The sequence below is a fragment of the Sorex fumeus genome, unplaced genomic scaffold (assembly GCF_029834395.1).
Source record: "Sorex fumeus unplaced genomic scaffold, SorFum_2.1 ptg000046l, whole genome shotgun sequence".
In the NCBI taxonomy this organism is placed as follows: Eukaryota; Metazoa; Chordata; class Mammalia; order Eulipotyphla; family Soricidae; genus Sorex; species Sorex fumeus.
Genome location: NW_026606103.1, coordinates 10,392,868 through 10,413,271, shown reverse-complemented (window position 1 = coordinate 10,413,271; position 20,404 = coordinate 10,392,868). Strand labels below are relative to the sequence as shown.

The 20,404-nt window shown below is 38.0% G+C and overlaps 1 protein-coding gene across 1 annotated transcript in view; it reads left to right on the top strand.

Annotated features, from left to right (window-relative positions):
- NTRK2 (neurotrophic receptor tyrosine kinase 2) overlaps positions 1–20,404 on the top strand; it is a 399,384-nt gene that overhangs the window by 274,021 nt on the left and 104,959 nt on the right. Inside the window, exon 13 of the mRNA XM_056122541.1 lies at positions 13,700–13,830. Coding sequence (XP_055978516.1) covers positions 13,700–13,830 — 131 coding nt within the window. The remainder of the gene's footprint in view (positions 1–13,699; positions 13,831–20,404) is intronic.

The following is a 20,404-nucleotide window of genomic DNA, read 5'->3' as shown; positions in this document are numbered from 1 at the left end:
AGCATTGACTGTGAATTTTAGAAGTGTTCATGCTAACAGAAGCACAGAAAACTAGTACTCATTTAGACAGATAGAAGAGGATCCCAAGCTCAATAATTCTCATGTAATTAATCAGCTCACAGGTCATAAACTATCTTCAACTCCATGCCCTTTGGCATGTGAGCACACCCATGGTAATCATGCCCAGTACTTTACAGCTCATCAAAGATGGAGGACAAAAGAGAACAATCTGGTAGCTTCAGAAAACTATCTGGTTTCTAGGCACAGGCTCAAAATTCCATTGATTTCACACAGCTTTTATCTTTCCTGCTTTCTCTTGTGCTATATGTTTTAGGGTTGTATATTGATATGTTGGTAGAGTTTTGCTGTAAGAAAAATAAAGTATAACAAAAATGACACTAGATTTAAAAGTAAGCCAGATGAACTTGGGGTTCTGAATTGGCTCTGGAAAGCAGCACTTTTACTATGCCACACTGTTCTTATTTACAAAATGAGTAGGTTACTTAGGTTATCTGCCAAAATTAGACAGCCCATTATTCATCTTCAGACCAGGCGTTTCCACCTAATATTCCTTGATGAAATTGGTATTAATAAGAAGCAGTGTGATATTATTTTAGTTTATCCCTCTGGATTTTGAATGTGCACATTATTATAATAAAACAATCAGGAGTAAAATTTTCACTGACCTAGATGAAACTACACTAACTGTATAGAAATCTTTGAACAATTTTTTGAAATGTCCAGAGGACATTTTCTTCCTTGGAAACAAGGAAGTGAGAAACAAGAAGAAAAGTGTCCTGTGAACTGGACCCAAGGAGTAATGTAGAAAGCCATGAGTTAAAATGACCAAGCTCTTATTTTTGAAGATAAAATCTTTACAAAGTCAAATTAGCTTAAGCCAAATCAGATAATCACTGCTTCTTTGACAATGTCCTGCACAAATGGAAATTTCATTTGAGAAACTATTGCAGCCTAAATAGTTTTCAGATTTTGAACTTTAATGTGCACAGGTCTTAATACATAGACCAAAGATATGATCAAATTATTGTAATTCTACCTTCTGGAAATATCATACTTCATTACATCCAACAGGCACAAACTTTTCCAACCAGCATTTCAATCCTGCCCAACAAGCAAAGAAAAATTCAAATGGATATCCTTCCACCTCAATCCTGTACTCAAAGTTTTCACTTTTTCTTATAAGCACCCTTAACATTATACTCTTTATGTCTGTGATAGTAGTTTATTGTTCTGCCTTTCGTAACTGTTGTATTATATCAATCATTAGATTGCCCTTTCTTTGTGGGGGAAGATTTGTATTCTGTTGGGAAAGACTTCATGAACTTCCAAGCAAATACAAGCAAACATCCCAGCTGTGTGAACTTGAGGAAAATACTTAAAATATCTCAAACTCAGTTATGTAATATTTTAGGGAGACAGAAATTTATCTCCCTAGGCCCATTAGGAATTGCTTAATAATGCCTAGTAAATAGACAATCAAGGACCATTAACTACTTTTTACTGCATCCTTTAATCTCTACAGCATGGGGTAATATTTTTCATATTGTATGTTTTTAAACCAAATAAGGATTAAAACTAAGAAAGATATTATAAGTATTGCAAATTCTTTACAGAAAATAAACATTGTCTTTTAAAATATGTTTTATCAAAAAATTTATACTAAAGAGGAAAGAGAATAGTATTTTTTTCTTTGCACTTTAATTGGAAATAAAATCCTCCAGAATTGGAAAAATGGAGACATACACAAAATATTGTCTATGATCCTTCATCTTTTGATATTGGCCCCTTATTATTAGTTGTGAGCTTCACTGAACATCTGTCTATTGATGGAACTGGGGCAGAGTTAATAGACAAGAAAAGTAGCTAGTGAAGCTGGAGTGGAATTATGCACCTTATATTAAAATGTTCATAGACTTGCCATTGATTACCAGCTGAACACTTGTCACTCTCTCTTGTGTATAATATTTTCTTCGTAAAGACTCTAATCAGCTTATCTAATCATTCAGTTTATCCTGAGTGGTCACACTTTGCTTTTTCATGGCACTATGATTTATCACATTCTCATCACAATACTGCTATAATTGCATTTATCTGATATATGACTGAACCTTGACTGAAGTCTGTACACAGAGGAGATACTAATATGTATGTCAGGATGAGCTATTAACAATTAAGACAAGGGCATCAACAGATGTGGTTCAATGGCAGGGTACATGACTCAAAGGTACCAAGTTTTGAGTCCCATTCCTATCAAATATCACATGGCACTGTGATGGGTTTGGTGTTGGAATTATGTCCATGGAAAAACCATAATTAATAATATTGTAAGCCAAAATATAATAAAAACAAGACAAGAGTCAGAGTAGTCCCTGAATACTCCCAGGTGTGGTTTCTGAATTTTCTCAATCACCAACAAAAGATGTATTTATGACTGAAACATTTATGCAGAGGTAAAGGGCAATTTATTTGAAAGTCAATTGGTGAAACTCAGTGACTAGAAGTTAAATAAATATTAAAGAAAAAATACTTCCTGAGAAGTGGAAAGAGGGGTGGAGGATCCCCCCCCAAATAAAACACTCACGTGGAATTCTCAAGTGGTTATTACACAAGCTTGGGATGAGGGAAAGAGGTGTTATAGAAATATTTTGTGTCCTCAGAGATAGAAAATTCTTTGAATTAAGAGACACTGGGCTAGAGAGGTAGTAGGTGAGACTCTCAAACCCACCTGCCAGGATTTGGTACAACCACTCTGCATAATTATTCTTGAAAATACAAACATTTCCAGCTGACTGACAAGTATTGTCCCAGCAGGGAGGGCTGTCAGAGCAAATCAATCCAATTCTACCACATGCTCCTGTGTGGAGCAGATATAATTTTGGCTGTTAGGGCCTGTCAAAGCGAAGGCTATGCTGTATGTGCATCTGAAGTGTGCTGTTCCCTTCCGTCTAACAGCATGAAAAACATGAAAGATGTCTGAGCCTTTTCCCTCCCTGGTTGTTTCTATAAGAAATTTTAAGAATTTCTAACATCAATTACTTTTGATATGTTAGAAGTTCCCAAAATTTAATGTTCAGGAGCTTCTATAATGTTCAGGTTAGTTAAAGCCCTAGTTCTTCCTCTCCCTCACCCATAGCTGACTTGCTGTCTCTAAATACTGAGGCATTAACATTTGGTCTAGGAGGAGAGTTTCATTTGCTGCTTTTTGAGGTTTTATGGAGCATCCTGTTAAGTACCTGATGGTCACCCAGATATAAAAAGTTGCTTTACATTTCGGTTTTGCCCATCACTGAACCTGATGCAAGTCTTAACCTGAAAGCTTACTACAGTTTAAGGGGAGAGTCCTTTGGAAAATCCATTCTGGAAAGTTTATTTCTCCTCTCAGTGATCCAGTACTATAATGAGTACTCAAAGATAAGGCCCTCAGAAGGTGGTTTATGCAAAACCTTTCTTTTCTTTCATTATTCTTTTATACTTTCCATTCTGTTGTACTCTCAGCATTTTCTTAGGAATTCCATTCACTAGTCTGTCTTCCTTTCTTCCTTCTTTCCTCCCCCCCTTCCTTCCTCCCTCCTTCCCTCCCTCCCTCCCTCCCTCCCTCCCTCCCTCCCTCCCTCCCTCCTTCCTTCCTTCCTTCCTTCCTTCCTTCCTTCCTTCCTTCCTTCCTTCCTTCCTTCCCTCATTTCTTTCCTTTATTCTTCCCTTCTTTTATTCATCCTTTTTATCTACTTCCACTTTTCCTCCCATATCTTTTCTCCCTTATTTCCTTCCTTCTTTTTAAATTTAATTTCTTACTCTCAACTATTATTGTTATTACTATAAATGTTTCTGTCCTAAAAATTTGTACACAGACTCCCTCCTCTAGTTGCTACGTTATCTCTACATCACTCTCTCTACCCATCCCCACTTACATTGATTCCAACTGCCCTATGAGCAGTTCACATTGGCTGCCACCATGTCTTCACTTCCTACTGTTCCTCTGCCTCTTCCACGCCCTTTGGACTCCTTGGTGGTGCTTTTGCCTTCCTCTCAGATTTGTGTTCGCTTTGATCTTGTTCTATGGCTCTTTGTTCTCCATATTTCCCTGAAAACATCATATAATAGTGAAAACCTCTCTTCCATTTGGCATCAGGTGCTTGACCTCAATTTTCCTAGGGTTAATAATTCTCAACTGTGAGCATTCAGTACAGACAGGAGATTAAAGACGGATGAGTAACTGCTCAGAGCTCATCTGGGCCTCCCTGGGTTGACTACCTCAGCTGATCTCTATATCTCCTACCACTACAAGGATAATCTACTCATGTGTCTTATTTGTATCCCATGCTCAAAAGTTCTTTATGAAATTGTAAATAAATTAAGTCACAGACACAGTTTATGGAACCTATGTCCTGGAACAAAGCTGACATACCCAAATTCTTTATTTATTGATGAAATAATGAATACAAAATGCAGTGAGGTAACTTGTCCAATTATCCATACTTATTAGTATGCAAACTCATTTAAACTACTGAGAAATTATTTAATACCATCTAGGATCCAATTTTATCCATCATTTCAACCTAGGGCCCATTTCATTTCTCTTGGAATGAACCAAGACAAATCACTATTTCTTCAACACTCAGTTCTTTCCCCACTCCTCATTCATGCCCTTTCTTTTCCCTCACCTTTTATAAACTATTTCTCATCACCCTTTTGTCCATTCATTTACTTTTGTATTTCATGTTATTATTTATTAATGAAATAGCTTTTATTCCTCATAGATTCTAGGTCCAGTAGTGGTTTGAGAAAATTACACCCATTTTTCAAGTTCATCCTCAGTGTATTCTTGCATATACCCAAAGATAATGGTTTTTATACTCTAGGGATAAGAACTGTAGACTCCCTGCATGGTGCTTTGGTTGAAGAAGGCTCTTGTATTGCTTATCTCTTACCAATGTCTGAGATTTTTTAAGAAACTTGTTATTTTTCAAGGGATGTTTTGAGGATGCTTATCTCCAGTATAAAAATTCATTGATTTTTTTCTTTTAAAGGCTGAATGCCATGATTAATACTAATCTTACTTACCATGGGAATGTCTGTGCTTTTGCTGATGGATAATGAACATTTTACAAATCAGGGTGTTTCCTTGAGCATCTCTGTTGCTGCTGCAAGAGAACTCGGAGTCCAATCATGACCTAGTGTTAATAGCACTGAGACACGTGAAACTGCACATTTCCATTTCTAATTGATGTCTTTGTCTTCTATTCTATTTCTCCTCACTACGTTCTTACTTAACTTTGTGGGTTTTTTTTTTCCTGCACGTCACATAAAGAACCTAACATCTTTTGTTGACGAAGCAAAGGTTTAAATAAAAGGCATGATAAAATTATGGATGTTTTCCTTCACTTTTACACTGAGTTCTTTGAGAACAGAGATTATTTTAGTCATTTTCTCTAGGCTCTACATGAATACCCAGGTTACTATTGGTGCTAAGTAAAAATTTATTTACATGAAATTTGTAAAAGCTGAGCTGTAATTCTGTGTGAATGACATCAAGTTCTCACACTTTTTCTTTCATTTAGTTTTTGAACAAAGGCCCAAGTAAGGCAGTGTTTCAGTGGAAAGAATTCTAACTGCCTATAGGTTTCTAATCTTCTTTTAATTTTAGTCTAAAAATAAAGTACTGGACTGCTATGAATATTTATAACTCACACAAACCTCTCAGCACATTTTTCTGGCCTACAGTAGTGATCAGTATATGTTGGACCTCCATATTCTTCTCTATTTCCTTATTTCATTGGAAATAGTACTTTGGAAAGGATAAGTAAGTGGATTTCTCTGTGACCACAAATAAGTCCATTAACAGTGGTGCCATCTACAAAATAAATGTGACTATTGACCTTTTTCACAATGATCTAGAAACTAATTGATGGTAATACACACTGGGATTTTTGTTGCTATTGTTGCTGAAAAGTGCTTAAGAATAGCTCGTCATTATTACATATTCTTTTATTCATCATAATTGTTTATGAATATTTTTGTCCCAGTGTGTTTTATGTCTGTAGCATTAATTTTACTTATATTTTCAATTGAACCAACTTCTATCTTATTAAAAATGTAGATGAAATTATAAAACATAGTTTGTATTTCCTGCAAATTTATTTTTACAAGGAAGATGATTTCACTTGTTTCAACATGTTTCTCCTGGAATTAACATTAAAATATTAACTAAACAGATTTTTACACTTATATTTGAAATCAGGATCAAGTATCTTTCAAAGTATTTAATATTTAAATTCTGCTTTCACACTCATTTAATATTTATTTGCAGTTTTATAATAGAAATCTTCATTATGAAATGTTTGGCTCATTTTAGATGATTTACATAGCTGTTTCAAACATTTCCAAAAAAATACTAGCTAAGTCAAATTACCTTTTTTTCTGTGTTAATATCAGTAAACCCTCATTCTCTTTAATCTCAAGTGGGAGCAAGTCACTTTTTTGAGGAACAAGAATCTGTTCTCTATCCAAGTCACTCTCCTGCTGTATGGCCATAATTAATTTACTGTTTAATTTCACTCATGTTGATGGTCCAAATAGAAAGGAGATGGCATTAGTGATTTTGAAATATTCTTTACATACCAGTAGCCTGTCCTTTGAGGTAGAACTGCTGAAGGAGGTACTATCTTTAGGCCAGAGAGACAGAGAGATATCTCCTAATACAAACAGTTATCTTCTAGGATGTATATTACTTCTTATCTAGCGATAGCACAGCGGTAGGGCGTTTGCCTTGCACGCAGCCAACATGGCCGACCTGAGTTCAATTCCTCTGCCCCTCTCAGAGAGCCCTGCAAGCTACCGAGAGTATCTCGCCCGCACAGCAGAGCCTGGCAAGCTCCCCGTGACATATTCGATATGCCAAACACAGTAACAACAAAGTCTCCAATGGAGACATTACTGGGCCCGTTCGAGCAAATCGAAGATCAACGGGAGGGCCTTTACTTACTTACTTACTGCTCAAAAATTTTAAATATATTTCCTTTTAACTGCAGATCATATAGTACTTTTCATACCTTAAATGTTCAAATATGTCTCAGTTTAATTTCCATATACTGATCAGGGTATGCCAACTGGTTCAAGGTTTTTTTGGAGTCCATTACTAAGAAATAGGAAGGACACTTTTCTCTACTTCAATCTTCAGTGGGCATAGTTATATCAATTTATTTTATTAATTTAAATTCATCTGAATTGATATAGAAATGGATTAATAATTTATTTACAGTCTTTATATATGTATACATATGAAATATAAATACGAGGTATTTTATTTCATCCAGCTGAAATTGCAAGCATCTTTGTAAAGTTCTGAAGTTTCTTTGTGACAAAATGCTTTTTCGAGTGGCTATAATTGGATAACTTATTCAAAACTGAAAATCTACACAGTTCTATTACTCATGAATCCAATAAGCAAAGAGACCAAATTTCCACTCTGGAAAATTCCATTAATGGCAAAGCTATCCAGGCAGTTCCCAGCCACTCACTTCAATTACCATTGCTAGCCATCAACTTTCCTCCGATCCTATGGAGAAAGATTTATTTACACAGAAATTAAACCACATGCTTGTTTCAAATATATAAGATTATATAGATCAGGCTGCACATTGCACAAGTTTGGTGTTATGCTCCCATCCACATACTGCTCTTCTCAGTGCATCTACTTCTTTTGGTATGGCAAATTATTTTCGAAGCAAATAGCTATTCTAACACAGTGCTCTAGGCTGAGTGTCACACCAAGGCTTCTATGTTTTGGGTGGTGACACAATGTTGTTGCCCTGTTTGTATTGGAAGAGGTATGGAGTTCCTGCACTTGGATTACTCAAGGAAAGTGTGGTTCTAGACTTGGACTGGAGCAATAACACAGTGAGTAGGGCGTTTGCCTTGCAAGCGGCCAACCAGGGTTTGATTCCTCCATCTCTCTCGGAGAGCCCAGCAAGCTACCAATAGAATCCTGCCTACACAGCAGAGTCTGGCAAGCTCCCCATGGTGTATTTGATATGCCAAAAACAGTAACAAAAAGTCTCACAATGGGGAACATTACTGGTGCCCACTTGAGCAAATTGATGAACAACAGAAGGACAGTGCTACAGACTTGGAACTCAGGTCAGTGAACATTCAAGGCATGCATGCCTGTTTGGATGCCCTTGATATCTTTTTCTTCCCTAACTGCTATGGCAAGTACTTCCAGTAATATATTGGATAGAAGTGGTGAGGTAAGGTAAGGTAAAGGTAAAGGCCCTCCCGTTGATCGTCGATTTGCTCGAGCGGGCCCAGTAACGTCTCCATTGGAGACTTTATTGTTACTGTGTCTGGCATATCGAATACTCTCGGTAGCTTGCCGGGCTCTCCGAGAGGGGCGGAGGAATCGAACTTGGGTTGGCCATGTTGGCCGCGTGTAAGGTTGAGAGTGGGCAAAATTGTCTTGTTCCCAATCTTAGAGGGAAGGCTTTTAGTTTTTCCCTGTTGAGAATGTTTCCTGTGAGCTTGTGGTAGATGACTTTGACTATATTGAGGAAAGTTCCTACTATTACAATTTTGCTGAGAGTTTTTTTTTATCATAAATGGGTGCTGTATCTTGTCAAATTCCTTCTCTGCATCAATTGATATGACTGTATGGTTTTATCTTTTATTTGTATGTTGTATTATGTTGATTGAATTGTGAATTTTAAACCATCCTTGCAGTCCTGGGATGAACCCTAGTTGGTCGTGGTGTATGATCTTTTTGATAAGTTCTTGGATTCTATTTACCAATATTTTGTTGAGGATATTCACCTGTAATTCTTTTTTTTTTTTGTGGTGTCTCTGTCTGCTTTTGGTATGAGGGTGATATTTACCTCACAGAAACTGTTTGAAAGTGTTTCTATTTCTTCAATTTCTTTGAAAGGCTTGAACCAGATTGGGAGTAGGTCTCCTTTGAAGGTTTGAAAGAATTCACTAGTGAATCCATCTGGGCCAGGGGGTGTCAGAAATTTTTACTCAGTGCATATTTAAACAAATATTTCTTTCTCACCAACTGTATGCAGAGCATTTTATGCTTTATCAGAAAATCAAATATCAATACAAAATTGTTACCTGTGATACCAAGCGACTTCTGTCTTATGAAATATACATTCATTTTGTTTAGGGAGAACAACTAAAGGAACATAATTCATGTAAACTATTTTTGTTCCAAACTAACAAAACAATACATGTAATATAGCACATTTCTTAAAGAAAAGATGCATTTACTACTTTCAAGCTCAACATGGAAAACTGAAATCTTATCAATTTTAATTTTAAATATGAATAAATTATATCTGTATCCATAGCTTTACAAACCCATTTTATGGCAAGGTTTTCTCCTGATTAAACTATTTTTAAGCAGAAAAATGTAAATCAAATGCAGAGCAATGGTTAAATACTTGTCCTGATATAGTTAATGTGTAAAGTAAATCAAGTGGCAATTTAATTCCCAATGAACATGTGACAACCATGGAGTTAAATATTAGATTTAAATAGGGCAGCTAATTCTCTCCTAGAATTACATTTGTCTTTTTATATGGGCACTCTGCCTAATGAACAAATTTCTTTCATCTTAAATACAGGCATTGCTACTGGAGCCTGAGAAAATTATATAAAATTGTTAATATTGTTGCTCTGTTGCTCATAAAAGACCTTTGAATTTTTATCACCCTGAGTTCCCAGACATACATGAAATCAATCAAGGCGCCAAATTACATAAATTACCAAGGGGGAAATCTTATTAAAGTGAAACCTTAATCACCATTTGCATTTTATATAAGTTGTATCTAAAAGAAAACTTGTATAGATTCATCACCATACAATAGATAAATAAATGATGTATAGGCCTTATGTTGACTGTCAAATCATAGGAAAAAAGTAAAAGAATTTCTATCTATATTGCATTTAAACTAAATGTAGCTCAATCTCAAGAAAATTGTTGTACAATGTAAAATAGGCAAGAGAAGATATACATGATTCTATTTATATAGGTTCAAATGCAACCAAAGTTTAAGTATCTCTTGTAGGAATATATCATCAGTAACAAATCTACAAAAGAAAGAGTTGACCAAAAATTCTGGATAGTAATTACTTATGGGAGATGAATAGGAAAGTGGATACAGTCAATGAAGGAGAGAACACCTACTGTTCTGGTGATATTGATTCCTCCTCCTACCCCTCAGGGATACTGCAAGTTCAGGTCTCACCCATTGCAATGAAATAAATAGCCCAGTAAATCTAGTCACACAAGTATTTCGGTTATTCCTTGTGCATAAAAGGCATGTTTGTACTATATGATAGAAGTCTATCAAGTAAGCAATAACATTTTGTCTGATAATTATGTATATTATTTTAAAGATACTTATTGCTAAAAAGTGTAGTCCATTATGAGAGCACTCAGTCAACTACAATGGTTTGGCTAGTGATTTGCAAAGCATAGTAAAGCAAAGGTAAATATAACAGACACATCTCGAATCTGTGTGTGTGTGTGTGTGTGTGTGTGTGTGTGTGTGTGTGTGTGTCTGTGACGGTGAAGATTCCCAAGCAGTTCTCAGGAAATCCAGTGGGAAACTTTTACAGATACTCAATAAATCTGGCTCTATGGTTTCAAGATTGGCCCAGCAATGAGGTGCATGATGATTACCTGGGATACGCACAATACCTGGTGGTACTTAGCGAGTAATCTGTTTCCTAATTGTGGTCAGTGGTTCATGGGCATTTAGATTATTAGCTTTGCTTGAACTACAGATATGCTTTGGATTTGCTCCTGTTTTTATAATAAAAATTCATCTAACAAAAAAAGATTATAGACAGCTTATCAAATTAAGCCAAATAAATTATTTGTATGTGCTTAGCACTTGAATTGCCTTGTGAGTTGAAGAGGTGACAGGAGGATGGCTAGGCCTTGTTCTTGACCTCAGGAAGTCTACAGATGGGAAGTAAATCAGAGTAACTCAAAAGAAAATCCACTTAGCACAAGCCATTGAGTAATATAAGTTTGGGCACTAGAGATATAGCACAATACGTAGGGTACTACCTTTCGCTGCTGCTGCCCCAGGTTCAATTTTCAGAATCTTATATCATTCTCCAAGGACCACAGGGAGTGACGCCTGAGCACAGAGCCAGGAATAAGTCCTGAGCACAATTAGGTGAAGCCCCCAAAATAAAAACAAAAATTAATATGTTTAATAATATGTTAAAGAAGGATCCTTTGATAGACAAAGTGGTCATGTGGAACTCCCTGAAAGAACGGAAATTATATTGCCCTTTTTTTTGAAGTGAAATATATTTTATTTGGAGTTTTTTTTTCTGAAAAAGAAGAAGAAGAGAAAGTGGGAGAGTGGAGAGTAACGTATTCAGGAGAGAACCTGGGATCCTCCAAGGGCGGATAGAACTCCTACACACATTCCAGCATTAGACATGAAAGCATGAAAGTACACATCTCAAGAGGGGAGATGAGCGTGACACATGTGCTCAGGCACCACATGTGCTTGGCCACATGGGCGCAAGCAGCACTTGGGATTAGGCAGCATATGCACTATGAAGGGAGAATGAAGCAGTAAAAACGCTGGAAGATTTTTGCTGTTTTACTTTACAACTTACATATTTCCATTTCTCTTCTCATGCTTAGCACTGAAAAAGAAACTTCGTAGAAAAACCATGGAATCTGCATCCACATAAAGCTAAGTTCAAATCCCAGCTCCTTGATTCCTACCTCATGAGTTATTTAAATTCCCTCAGACTCAGTTTCCCTGTGTATAAAATGCAGAGGAATGTCAAGGTTGTAAGAGTAATGAAAGACATTGATGGCCTCACACTCCAAGCTCTAGAGTGTGTTGCAATTTCTTTTTAATAACCATTCAGGGGCAAGAAGTTCAGGAAAGTAAGGTGGTCGTGAATGGGCGGAATCTTACACTAAGGGAATCAACATTTGCTATTCTGGGGAAGAAGTGAACCTCTGAGTGTTTCTTATCAGGCTTCTCGACTGGCTCCCCTGCCTCCTGCCACTCTCTCTCTTATAGAGGCTTGGTTCTCAGGACTCTTGATTGTCTCCTGCCCATTTCCCAGGAGGATGGGTGGATGAATAGCATAGTCTCTCTTCCACGTTGCGTCTGTTCTTGTCCCTTCTTGTCTTTGACGTGCCAACAAAGGAGCTGAGAAAGCCAGAATTTAGCCAGTCTAGACCTTTCTGATCACCACAGAAGGAACTGGGGAGGCTCGAGTATGCTGTAGTTGCATTTCTCATCAGGAGGTTAAAACTGGACTGAAAATGAAAGTTTGAATGAACAATGCAAAGCTCTTGGACTTTCCCTTGTTTCCTGAGACTTTATTGAGAGCTTCAGGAGTCGAGAAAGTTAAATAGGAATATAGAATGCCTAGATTTCTTGATTTTTTCCTTTCCCCTCCAAACTCAGAATTTTAACACATGCAAAGGCTCTAGATGAGGCCTTTCATGATAAATCTATTACTTTATCATTCTTCCCTTTAAGGAATCTGTACATTCATTAATAAAGTGAACAATTTGATCACTATCTTAGTGTTATAAAAACAAGTTTTGGGCTGGAGAGATAGTGCAGGGATAAGTTGTTTACATCATATATGGTGAACTCTGGTTAAATCCCTGGCACCACATATGGTACTCCAAGCACCACCAGTTGTGATTCCTGAGCACAGAGTCAGCACCAAGCCTTGAGCACCAGTGCGTATGGCCCTAAAACCAAACCAAATAAAGAAAGCAAACACAAGAAGGTCGGAAAGATTAGAAGGAAATATCTCCATGATTGATAGGCATTTGTCCTTAGCATAGGAAAAATCACATGACAGGGCTCAGGGTGCTTAAGAACCACTTAATTTCTCCAAACCAGGAGGAAAGCATTCAAGTGAGAAAACCTGGATTACATGTGGGTCCCCAGAGTAATTCTGTAATGGGCCTTTAGCTCCCTGATTATGGGGTGGGTACATGATGTGATAATGGCCAAGTTGTGATAATGGATCTCAGTTTGTCATTCTATCCTTGTAGGGTAAACTGGAGAAGAGAGACAGAATTTTAAAGTCTTTATTTAGTTTTCTGCCCCATGTGGATAAGGAAACATAATTTGAAAAGTCTTTCTAAACTTTATTTTTCTTTATGTTTTAGTTTGTTCTGGGGGTGTGTGTGTGAGGATCACATGCAGAGATGCTCAGGACTTAGTCTTGGGTCTACCCTCAGGGATCAGTCCTGGTGAGCCTCAGGGGACCATCTGAGGTGCTGGCGATTGAACTTGGATTAGCTGATATAAATCAAGTGCCTCTCAACTTCTCTCTAGTCCCTTTCCTAAGCATCTGGACCCTGGATATCTTCCTTGCTGGCACTTTACATGCAGCAGCAGTAGATGCCACCAACTGTTCAGGGAAAGACTTTTGCATGGACTCTGGATAAGTGGCAAGTTCTACCAGAAAATAACAAAATAGCACTAACAGTGTGATGTTGTCTAGCCATTCAAGAGGGCTGTGAGGCTAGGCACTAGCTCCACCCGTGATTTGCTTTTGGTGTCCAGAGAAGAGACTTGGCCTGCAAATCTGAGATACAGGCACAGAAATTCAATGATATTTAATCACATCCATGGCCTTGATTAAAAATTCCATTCTTTTTTTTGTGTTACAGTTGTTCAGCATATCAAGCGCCACAACATCGTTCTGAAAAGGGAGCTAGGCGAAGGAGCCTTTGGAAAAGTCTTCCTAGCAGAATGTTACAACCTCTGTCCAGAACAGGACAAGATCTTGGTGGCAGTAAAGGTAAGAAAATACTCCAGAATGTCATATTGTTCGTGCTCACACAGATGATGGAAGACTCCCTTTATTTTAAATAAAAATACAAGTGGAGATAACTTTGAGTTATACTTTAAATTCAGTGAAAATTAAATTTTTGGTGGTGAATGGGACCAAACAGAATTCAAGTGACTAATGCTTGCAGACACTACTACACTGCTACCTCTGATTGCTCGGTGCTTGTGCCAAGTTTAGCTGGAGCTTCTCTCAGGTTGGAGAGTTTGCTAGAGAGGACCTTTCCTCTCAGCCTCTGTTCCACTGAGATATATATATATACATATATATATATATATATATATATCTGATATATATATATCTATATATATGTATCAGAGTATTGTAGCACTGTAGCACTGTCCTCCCGTTGTTCATCGATTTACTCAAGTGGGCCCAGTAAGATCTCCATTGTGAGACTTGTTGTTACTGTGCTTGGCATATAAAATATACATCACAGGTAGCTTGCCAGGCTTTGCTGTGGGGGCGATATACTCTTGGTAGCTTGCCGGGCTCTCCCAGAGGGACAGAAGACACTTCCTGAATGTTTGCAAGAACCACGGATTTATGCTATGTCAGCAGCTTTCCATTCTGGTGTGAATGACCACCATAAGAGGCATAAAGATGTCTGAAAGTTCTATTTCCACTTAAACTCAAAAATTAGTATTGTCCTTCAACAGAACACTGAATTTGAATAAATACTGGATGAATTCTTAATAAATATCAAGATAAATGTCTATGAAATTAATTAACTAGCTAATGAATATGGATATGGCTGATATAGTTTTTCACTTAAAATAAGAAACAGGGATTTTTTTTTGTTTCTGTCAAAATATTGTACAAATGGAGATTTTTAAAACAGTTTTAACCAGGACAACTTTTCATTTATAAAACTCAAAATATGTATTTTATTGTTGTTATAATAATGATTATATAAAGAGCAAGAGAAAGTCTTTCTTGAATTTTCTCAACTTGCAGAATAAGCACAGCTTTTGAATGAAAAATTCATCTACTTTTTTTCAATGTAAGAGCACTGCTATTTATTCAGCCATTGATTAAGCTGATTGAATAGGGTATGAATCCATATTACTTTAAAAATTTTTAATTGTATATCTGTGAGATAGACCATTACAAATCTGTTGATAATTGAATTTTAGTCACACAATGATCCAACAACCATCCCTCCACGAGTGTACATTTCTCACAAACAAATGTCCCTTGTTTCCCATAACCATCCTCTAACCCCCCAAATCCCAACCCCAGCCTCCCTCTATGGGAGACACTTTCCTTCTTTCTCTCTCTCTCTCTCTCTCTCTCCTTTTCCTTTTGTGAATTATGATTTGCAATACAGGTGCTAAGAGGTCATGGTGTTTGTTCAGGGCATTCAGTATTTTTATTGGGACCGTTTAGGCTGGAGTATCTTTTCAATTGGGTGGCATCTTTGAAGTGTGGATGTGACTGCCAAGGTTTCTGGAAGTACAGGGAGGTGGAGGTAGGTGCCCATCCAGACCCCAAGAAATCCTGGAGATTTCAGTCACAAAACCCGCTTACCAGAATTTTCAGTAGATTATATCTTGGTGAGGTTCATCCTGAGATGATGGAGTCAGGCTGGGGGTATGGCAGCGATGTTGGATTGTAGAAGCAAGCAGTTGCTGGGGGCTCTGCTTGGGTGGGCACGAGCCAACCTGCCCCCCTCCAATTTACCTGGTCTGTTCAGCCATGCGTGGGATCAAGCTTAACTCTGGCTTTTGATCTCTTTTGATATTAATTATGGGTCTCTGAAGCAAGGTCAGTAGTAGAACTTACATGGTGGTTCTGGAATTAGTTTGTGGGGATGACTGCCAGTGCTTCTATGAGTATTGGGAAGTGAGAAGAGGTAGTCCATCCCAACTCTGAGAAAGCCAGGAGATTTCAGTCACAAAACCTGCATACCAGAATTTTCAGTAGATTATATCTTGGTGAGGTCTGTCCTGAGACAGTGGAGTCTCTATGAGTCTCTGAAATAAGACCAATAAATGAGATTGTATAGCTGAGCTGGAGGTGGTTTGTGGGCATGGCCCTCACATACCTAACTTTTGGCCATTTAAATTCTTGGTAAACTTGGTCCCAAGTTGTTGGGGTCCAGCCAAAGGCACAGCAGCAATTTTTGGGTATCAGAAAGCCTTAAGACACCATCAGGCTGCTGGTAAACTTGCCCGCAGGTACAGGTTGATCTGCTAGTGGCACCATACCCCTCTCCCTCTGTATTTACTTTCTTTGTCATCGAAAAGACATCTAGAGAGTTACCATCTAGAGAGTTCTTAGACTCTCCAGAAAAGCTGTACCTCAGAGTGTAAAAGGGTATATAGATTACTGGGGGATCATCAATGAAGCATGTGCCAGGCAAAGATCATGTTGTTAACATAGGCAAATGAAGGGGAGAATGAGATAGAAGAGAGAGGCGAGGAGAATAGATGCTAGAGAGAGAAGAGATCAAGTAGTCTAGATGTCCGTGTGGGAATGCCTCTATGACTCTGGGTCTGTCTGGTTCCATCTCTACTGCTTCCTTCTTTCTTTCAATACTAAATGGTTGCTTCATTAAACATTATTTTAGGTAGAAAATGTTCAGAACATTTAGCAGTGTTATGACTGTAGTCTTTGCTTTCTTCTGCTGTCTGCACCCACTCCCCATGACTCTTGGTTCAAAGAGACCAACAGTTACCTCTATTTTTACAGATTCATATACTAGTGTCAGAAGAATTTATAATCCTGTTCTAGCGATGTGCTAGAGATAGAGACTAAAGATCTGGATTCAGTTTAGGGTCCCTGTTAGTGGCTATTTGGGGTCCACCAAAGGAAGCTGAATTCAGTCTCTCAATTTGCTTTCTCATGTTAGAAGGTGGGAGTCTTTGCATGTGACCCATTTCTGAAAGGTTAGGGAATCTGAGATGGAAGTGTGGGAATCATTTCTCTACCCTGACCAAATATTAAAATAGCCATTAGTAACTCTATTTATACTAGTATGTACTTCTAGCAACATGCTAATGAGAGTGTATTGCATGTATAAGGCTGTATCCCCTCAATATTTATACTGCATTTCCTTTCAAACATGCTGAAACCGGTCCTCAGTGCCTAGGCAAGTGATGATGAAGGATTGGAGACAATGTTGTGTAAATGGTTGCCTTGACCCCAGCACAATTCTCTCCAGGAGTACTGACACCTTTACCATCAGGGGTAGGGAAGTTTCTTTCTAGTTTTATCTCCACTCATATTTCTAATCCTATCTCTGACCCAGATCCAAGACCTAGTTCTCATACACATTCTGACTTTGTGAAATAAGTATTTGCAAATTATGGCCTGTTGAGAAGGTTTGCCCTCTAATTAGATTGTTACAAAAAGGATTCTCCCACTCTGCTCAATCCTGACCCCTTCTCTTTGCTGGTTCTCTTTTTACTGAAATATAAATAAAAATCTTTATCTCAAGTAGAAATGACAAGAATGAATGCCTATAGATGAAACATTTATTATAACTTCAAGATGACACATTCATTTAATTAATTAATTTTAAAAGAATTGGTGATTTGGGGTTCACACCCAGCAGTGCTCAGGGATTACTCTGGCTTTGTGCTCAGGGATAACTCCAGGTGGGTTCAGGGAACCATATAACATGCTGGGGATCCAACCTGGGATAGCAATTTGAAAGGCAAATGCCCTCTTTGTGGTACATTCTCTCTGGCCCCCTCAAGATGACACATTTAGAAATATTTATTTCAGTGGATTCAAATATGAATTTTTGTTGAAACCGGTAGCTTTGCTTATTTCTGGAATTAAATTAATTAAAGGTTTAGAGAGGTTGCCTGTTTTAACTCTCTGGAGTGCGAAGGTTGTAGCCACACAAGAAAAATGTTAAATCTTTCATGACCTCTAGCATGAGCTACACCAGAATAACACAAAGACTTCACAGTACTGCCTCTGACATGCCTGACCAGTTCTTATTCAGAGCATCAACTAATTTCACGCATATTCAAGGAGGATGTAAATGAGCCCAGGAGTAAAAAAGTCTATGGTTCAGTGTGAATTACAACCAAAGGTTTTTTTTTTCAGGAATGAAACAAACTGAGAACAACTTCCCAGGTCAGCACAGGCTGCCATCCCTGAGCTAAAGGGCTGCTGGGCTGTTTCTCTCCCTCTGGAAGCTCCAGGGCTGTGTGACAGCTTGTCTCTCTGTTCCCTGGCAACCCCTGTTCCATTGATTATGCATGCTAAGGAACAGTAGCTATTGTCTTTTTTTTTTTTTTTAAATCTAGGCGCTGACTGTCTTGAAACACAAGGCTCTGCATTCAGATTGACAAATGTCAGGCATCGGGCTTCAGTAATTTCTGGTGTTGCTTGGTTCAAATAATTTAAGAGGTTAAGGCATCCATAGGATGGATTTAAGGTGGATGTGATCCTAAGCAATTGTAGGACACTGGAGTACGGGGGTGGGGGGGTGGATAATGCCACTCTTGCTAGTATATGCATGCTTGAATTCAACCGTATTGCCTTTCTCTTAATATTTTTAGATGACCTTTGTTTTTCAGTGAAATAGATTTGCCGACCTTTTATCTCATTGTCACTGAATTACAACAGAAGAATAGAGAGGATGAGAAGGAAAGAAACCAGTCTTTGAGCAAAATGAGTTTCTTTATGTTTAAGTAACTTAATTGCCAAGGAAACGTTTCATAGCAGTGCCCTTGCATTAACTGTGGCTGCATTATCTATTTTTGGTTTTACCCAACCTGCATTTCAATACCTCCAAGTTTTACAACATTTGTGTGTGTGTGTGTTGTGAATGCATGCTGATTTTTGTTTTAAAAACATGGCCACAAATGTGCTTTTGTAGGATTTAAGTTTCTCCTTCCCTTTTCCACTAACAGGTATATTGCTAGAAACATAATATAAAACTCTGAACATAAACAGCATTTCAGAAGTTGAAGATAACTCAAGCCTCATGCTTTCTAGATGAGAAAATTAGAGCAGGGAAATCAAGTTGAATTTCTCAGAGGGTAAATTGTAGCAGATCACAAATCTTTACAGGTAGTCTTCTTGAAAGAAAAGATAATATCTGAGTTCAACAGACCTTACTAGATATATAATAATACTTTTAATTTTTCATGAGTTAATATGCATATTTACGGCCCTTTAATTATTGATGGCTGGAGCAATAGCACAGCAGGCAGGGCGTTTGCCTTGCACTCCGCCGACCTGGGTTTGATTTCTCCGCCCCTCTCAGAGAGCCTGGCAAGGTACCAAGAGTATCCTGCCCGCATGGTAGAGCCTGGCAAGCTACCCCTGACATATTTGATATGCCAAAAACAGCAGCAACAAGTCTCATCATGGAGACGTTACTGGTGCCCGCTTGAACAAATCAGTGAACAACCAGGGAGGACAGTGCTACTATTAAAGTGCTAATTATTGACAAGGAAAATGATGATTTTCTTCATCAAGGATTTTATGAGTTGACAGATAAATCCTATGACAGAGTATCATATCAGGAGGACCTAGCCTAAGCCCCACTACATATTCAGAGCTGGTGGCTACTAATTTCATCATATTCAAAAAGGATGTAAATGAGCCCAAGTGTAACCATGCCTACTCCTCATGTGTTAGTTCTTTCCTTTAGGTTATCTTCTCAGAGGAGACCTGGTTTTGTTATGTAGGTCAGAACTCTTCACTATATGCTATTAGGGCATCTCTATATGTACTCTATGGCATTTGTTGAGGTTTTTAATTTGGCCTGAGTTCATGGGTTTTAGTCAATGTTATGATGTCTGTCTCCTTCGATAGAATAGTGCACTCTCAAGTGTAAACAGGATGTTTCTTACACATTGCCTATATGTGGCACCATGCAAAGAATGCTTATTGAATAATGAAGGGCAAATAACGAAAAGATGGACCATAGAAATAATAGTCTTTTTGAAGCTGGAGAGATAGTACAGCGGGTAAGGTGCTTATCTTCATGCAGTTGACTTCGCTTTGATTCCTAGTACCTCATGTGGTACCTAGACCTGAGCCTAACAAGGAGTGATCTCTGAGCTCAGAATCAGGAGTAAATCCTTAGCACAGTTGGGTGGAGCCCAAGAAACAAGGTGCGTGTGTGTGTATGTGTGTGTGTGTGTGTCCGCGTGTAGCGGGCAGGGGGTAATAATAATCTTTTACAAAAGAGAAGAGCTGGTTACTGAATTTCTAGGTAAAGAAATGATTTGTTGAGTTATCAAAAGTCACAATTTATTTTTGCCTTGGGGGCTACACCCATCAGAGCTCAGTGGTTACTACTGGCTCTGCACTCAAGAGTCACTCCTGATGAGGCCTGGAGAACCATATGAGGTGTTGGGAATTGAACCTAAGTTAGCCAGTACAGGAGAAGTACCATATGTGCTGTGCTGATCATCATAAATCTTATAGCTGCAATGCTAAAGATTATAGGTATATTACTCTATATATTGTAGTTTAATGAGAAATAATTTTGGAAAGCACTGAATTACCATAAAGATATACAAAGACATAATAGATATTATTTAGCTGACAT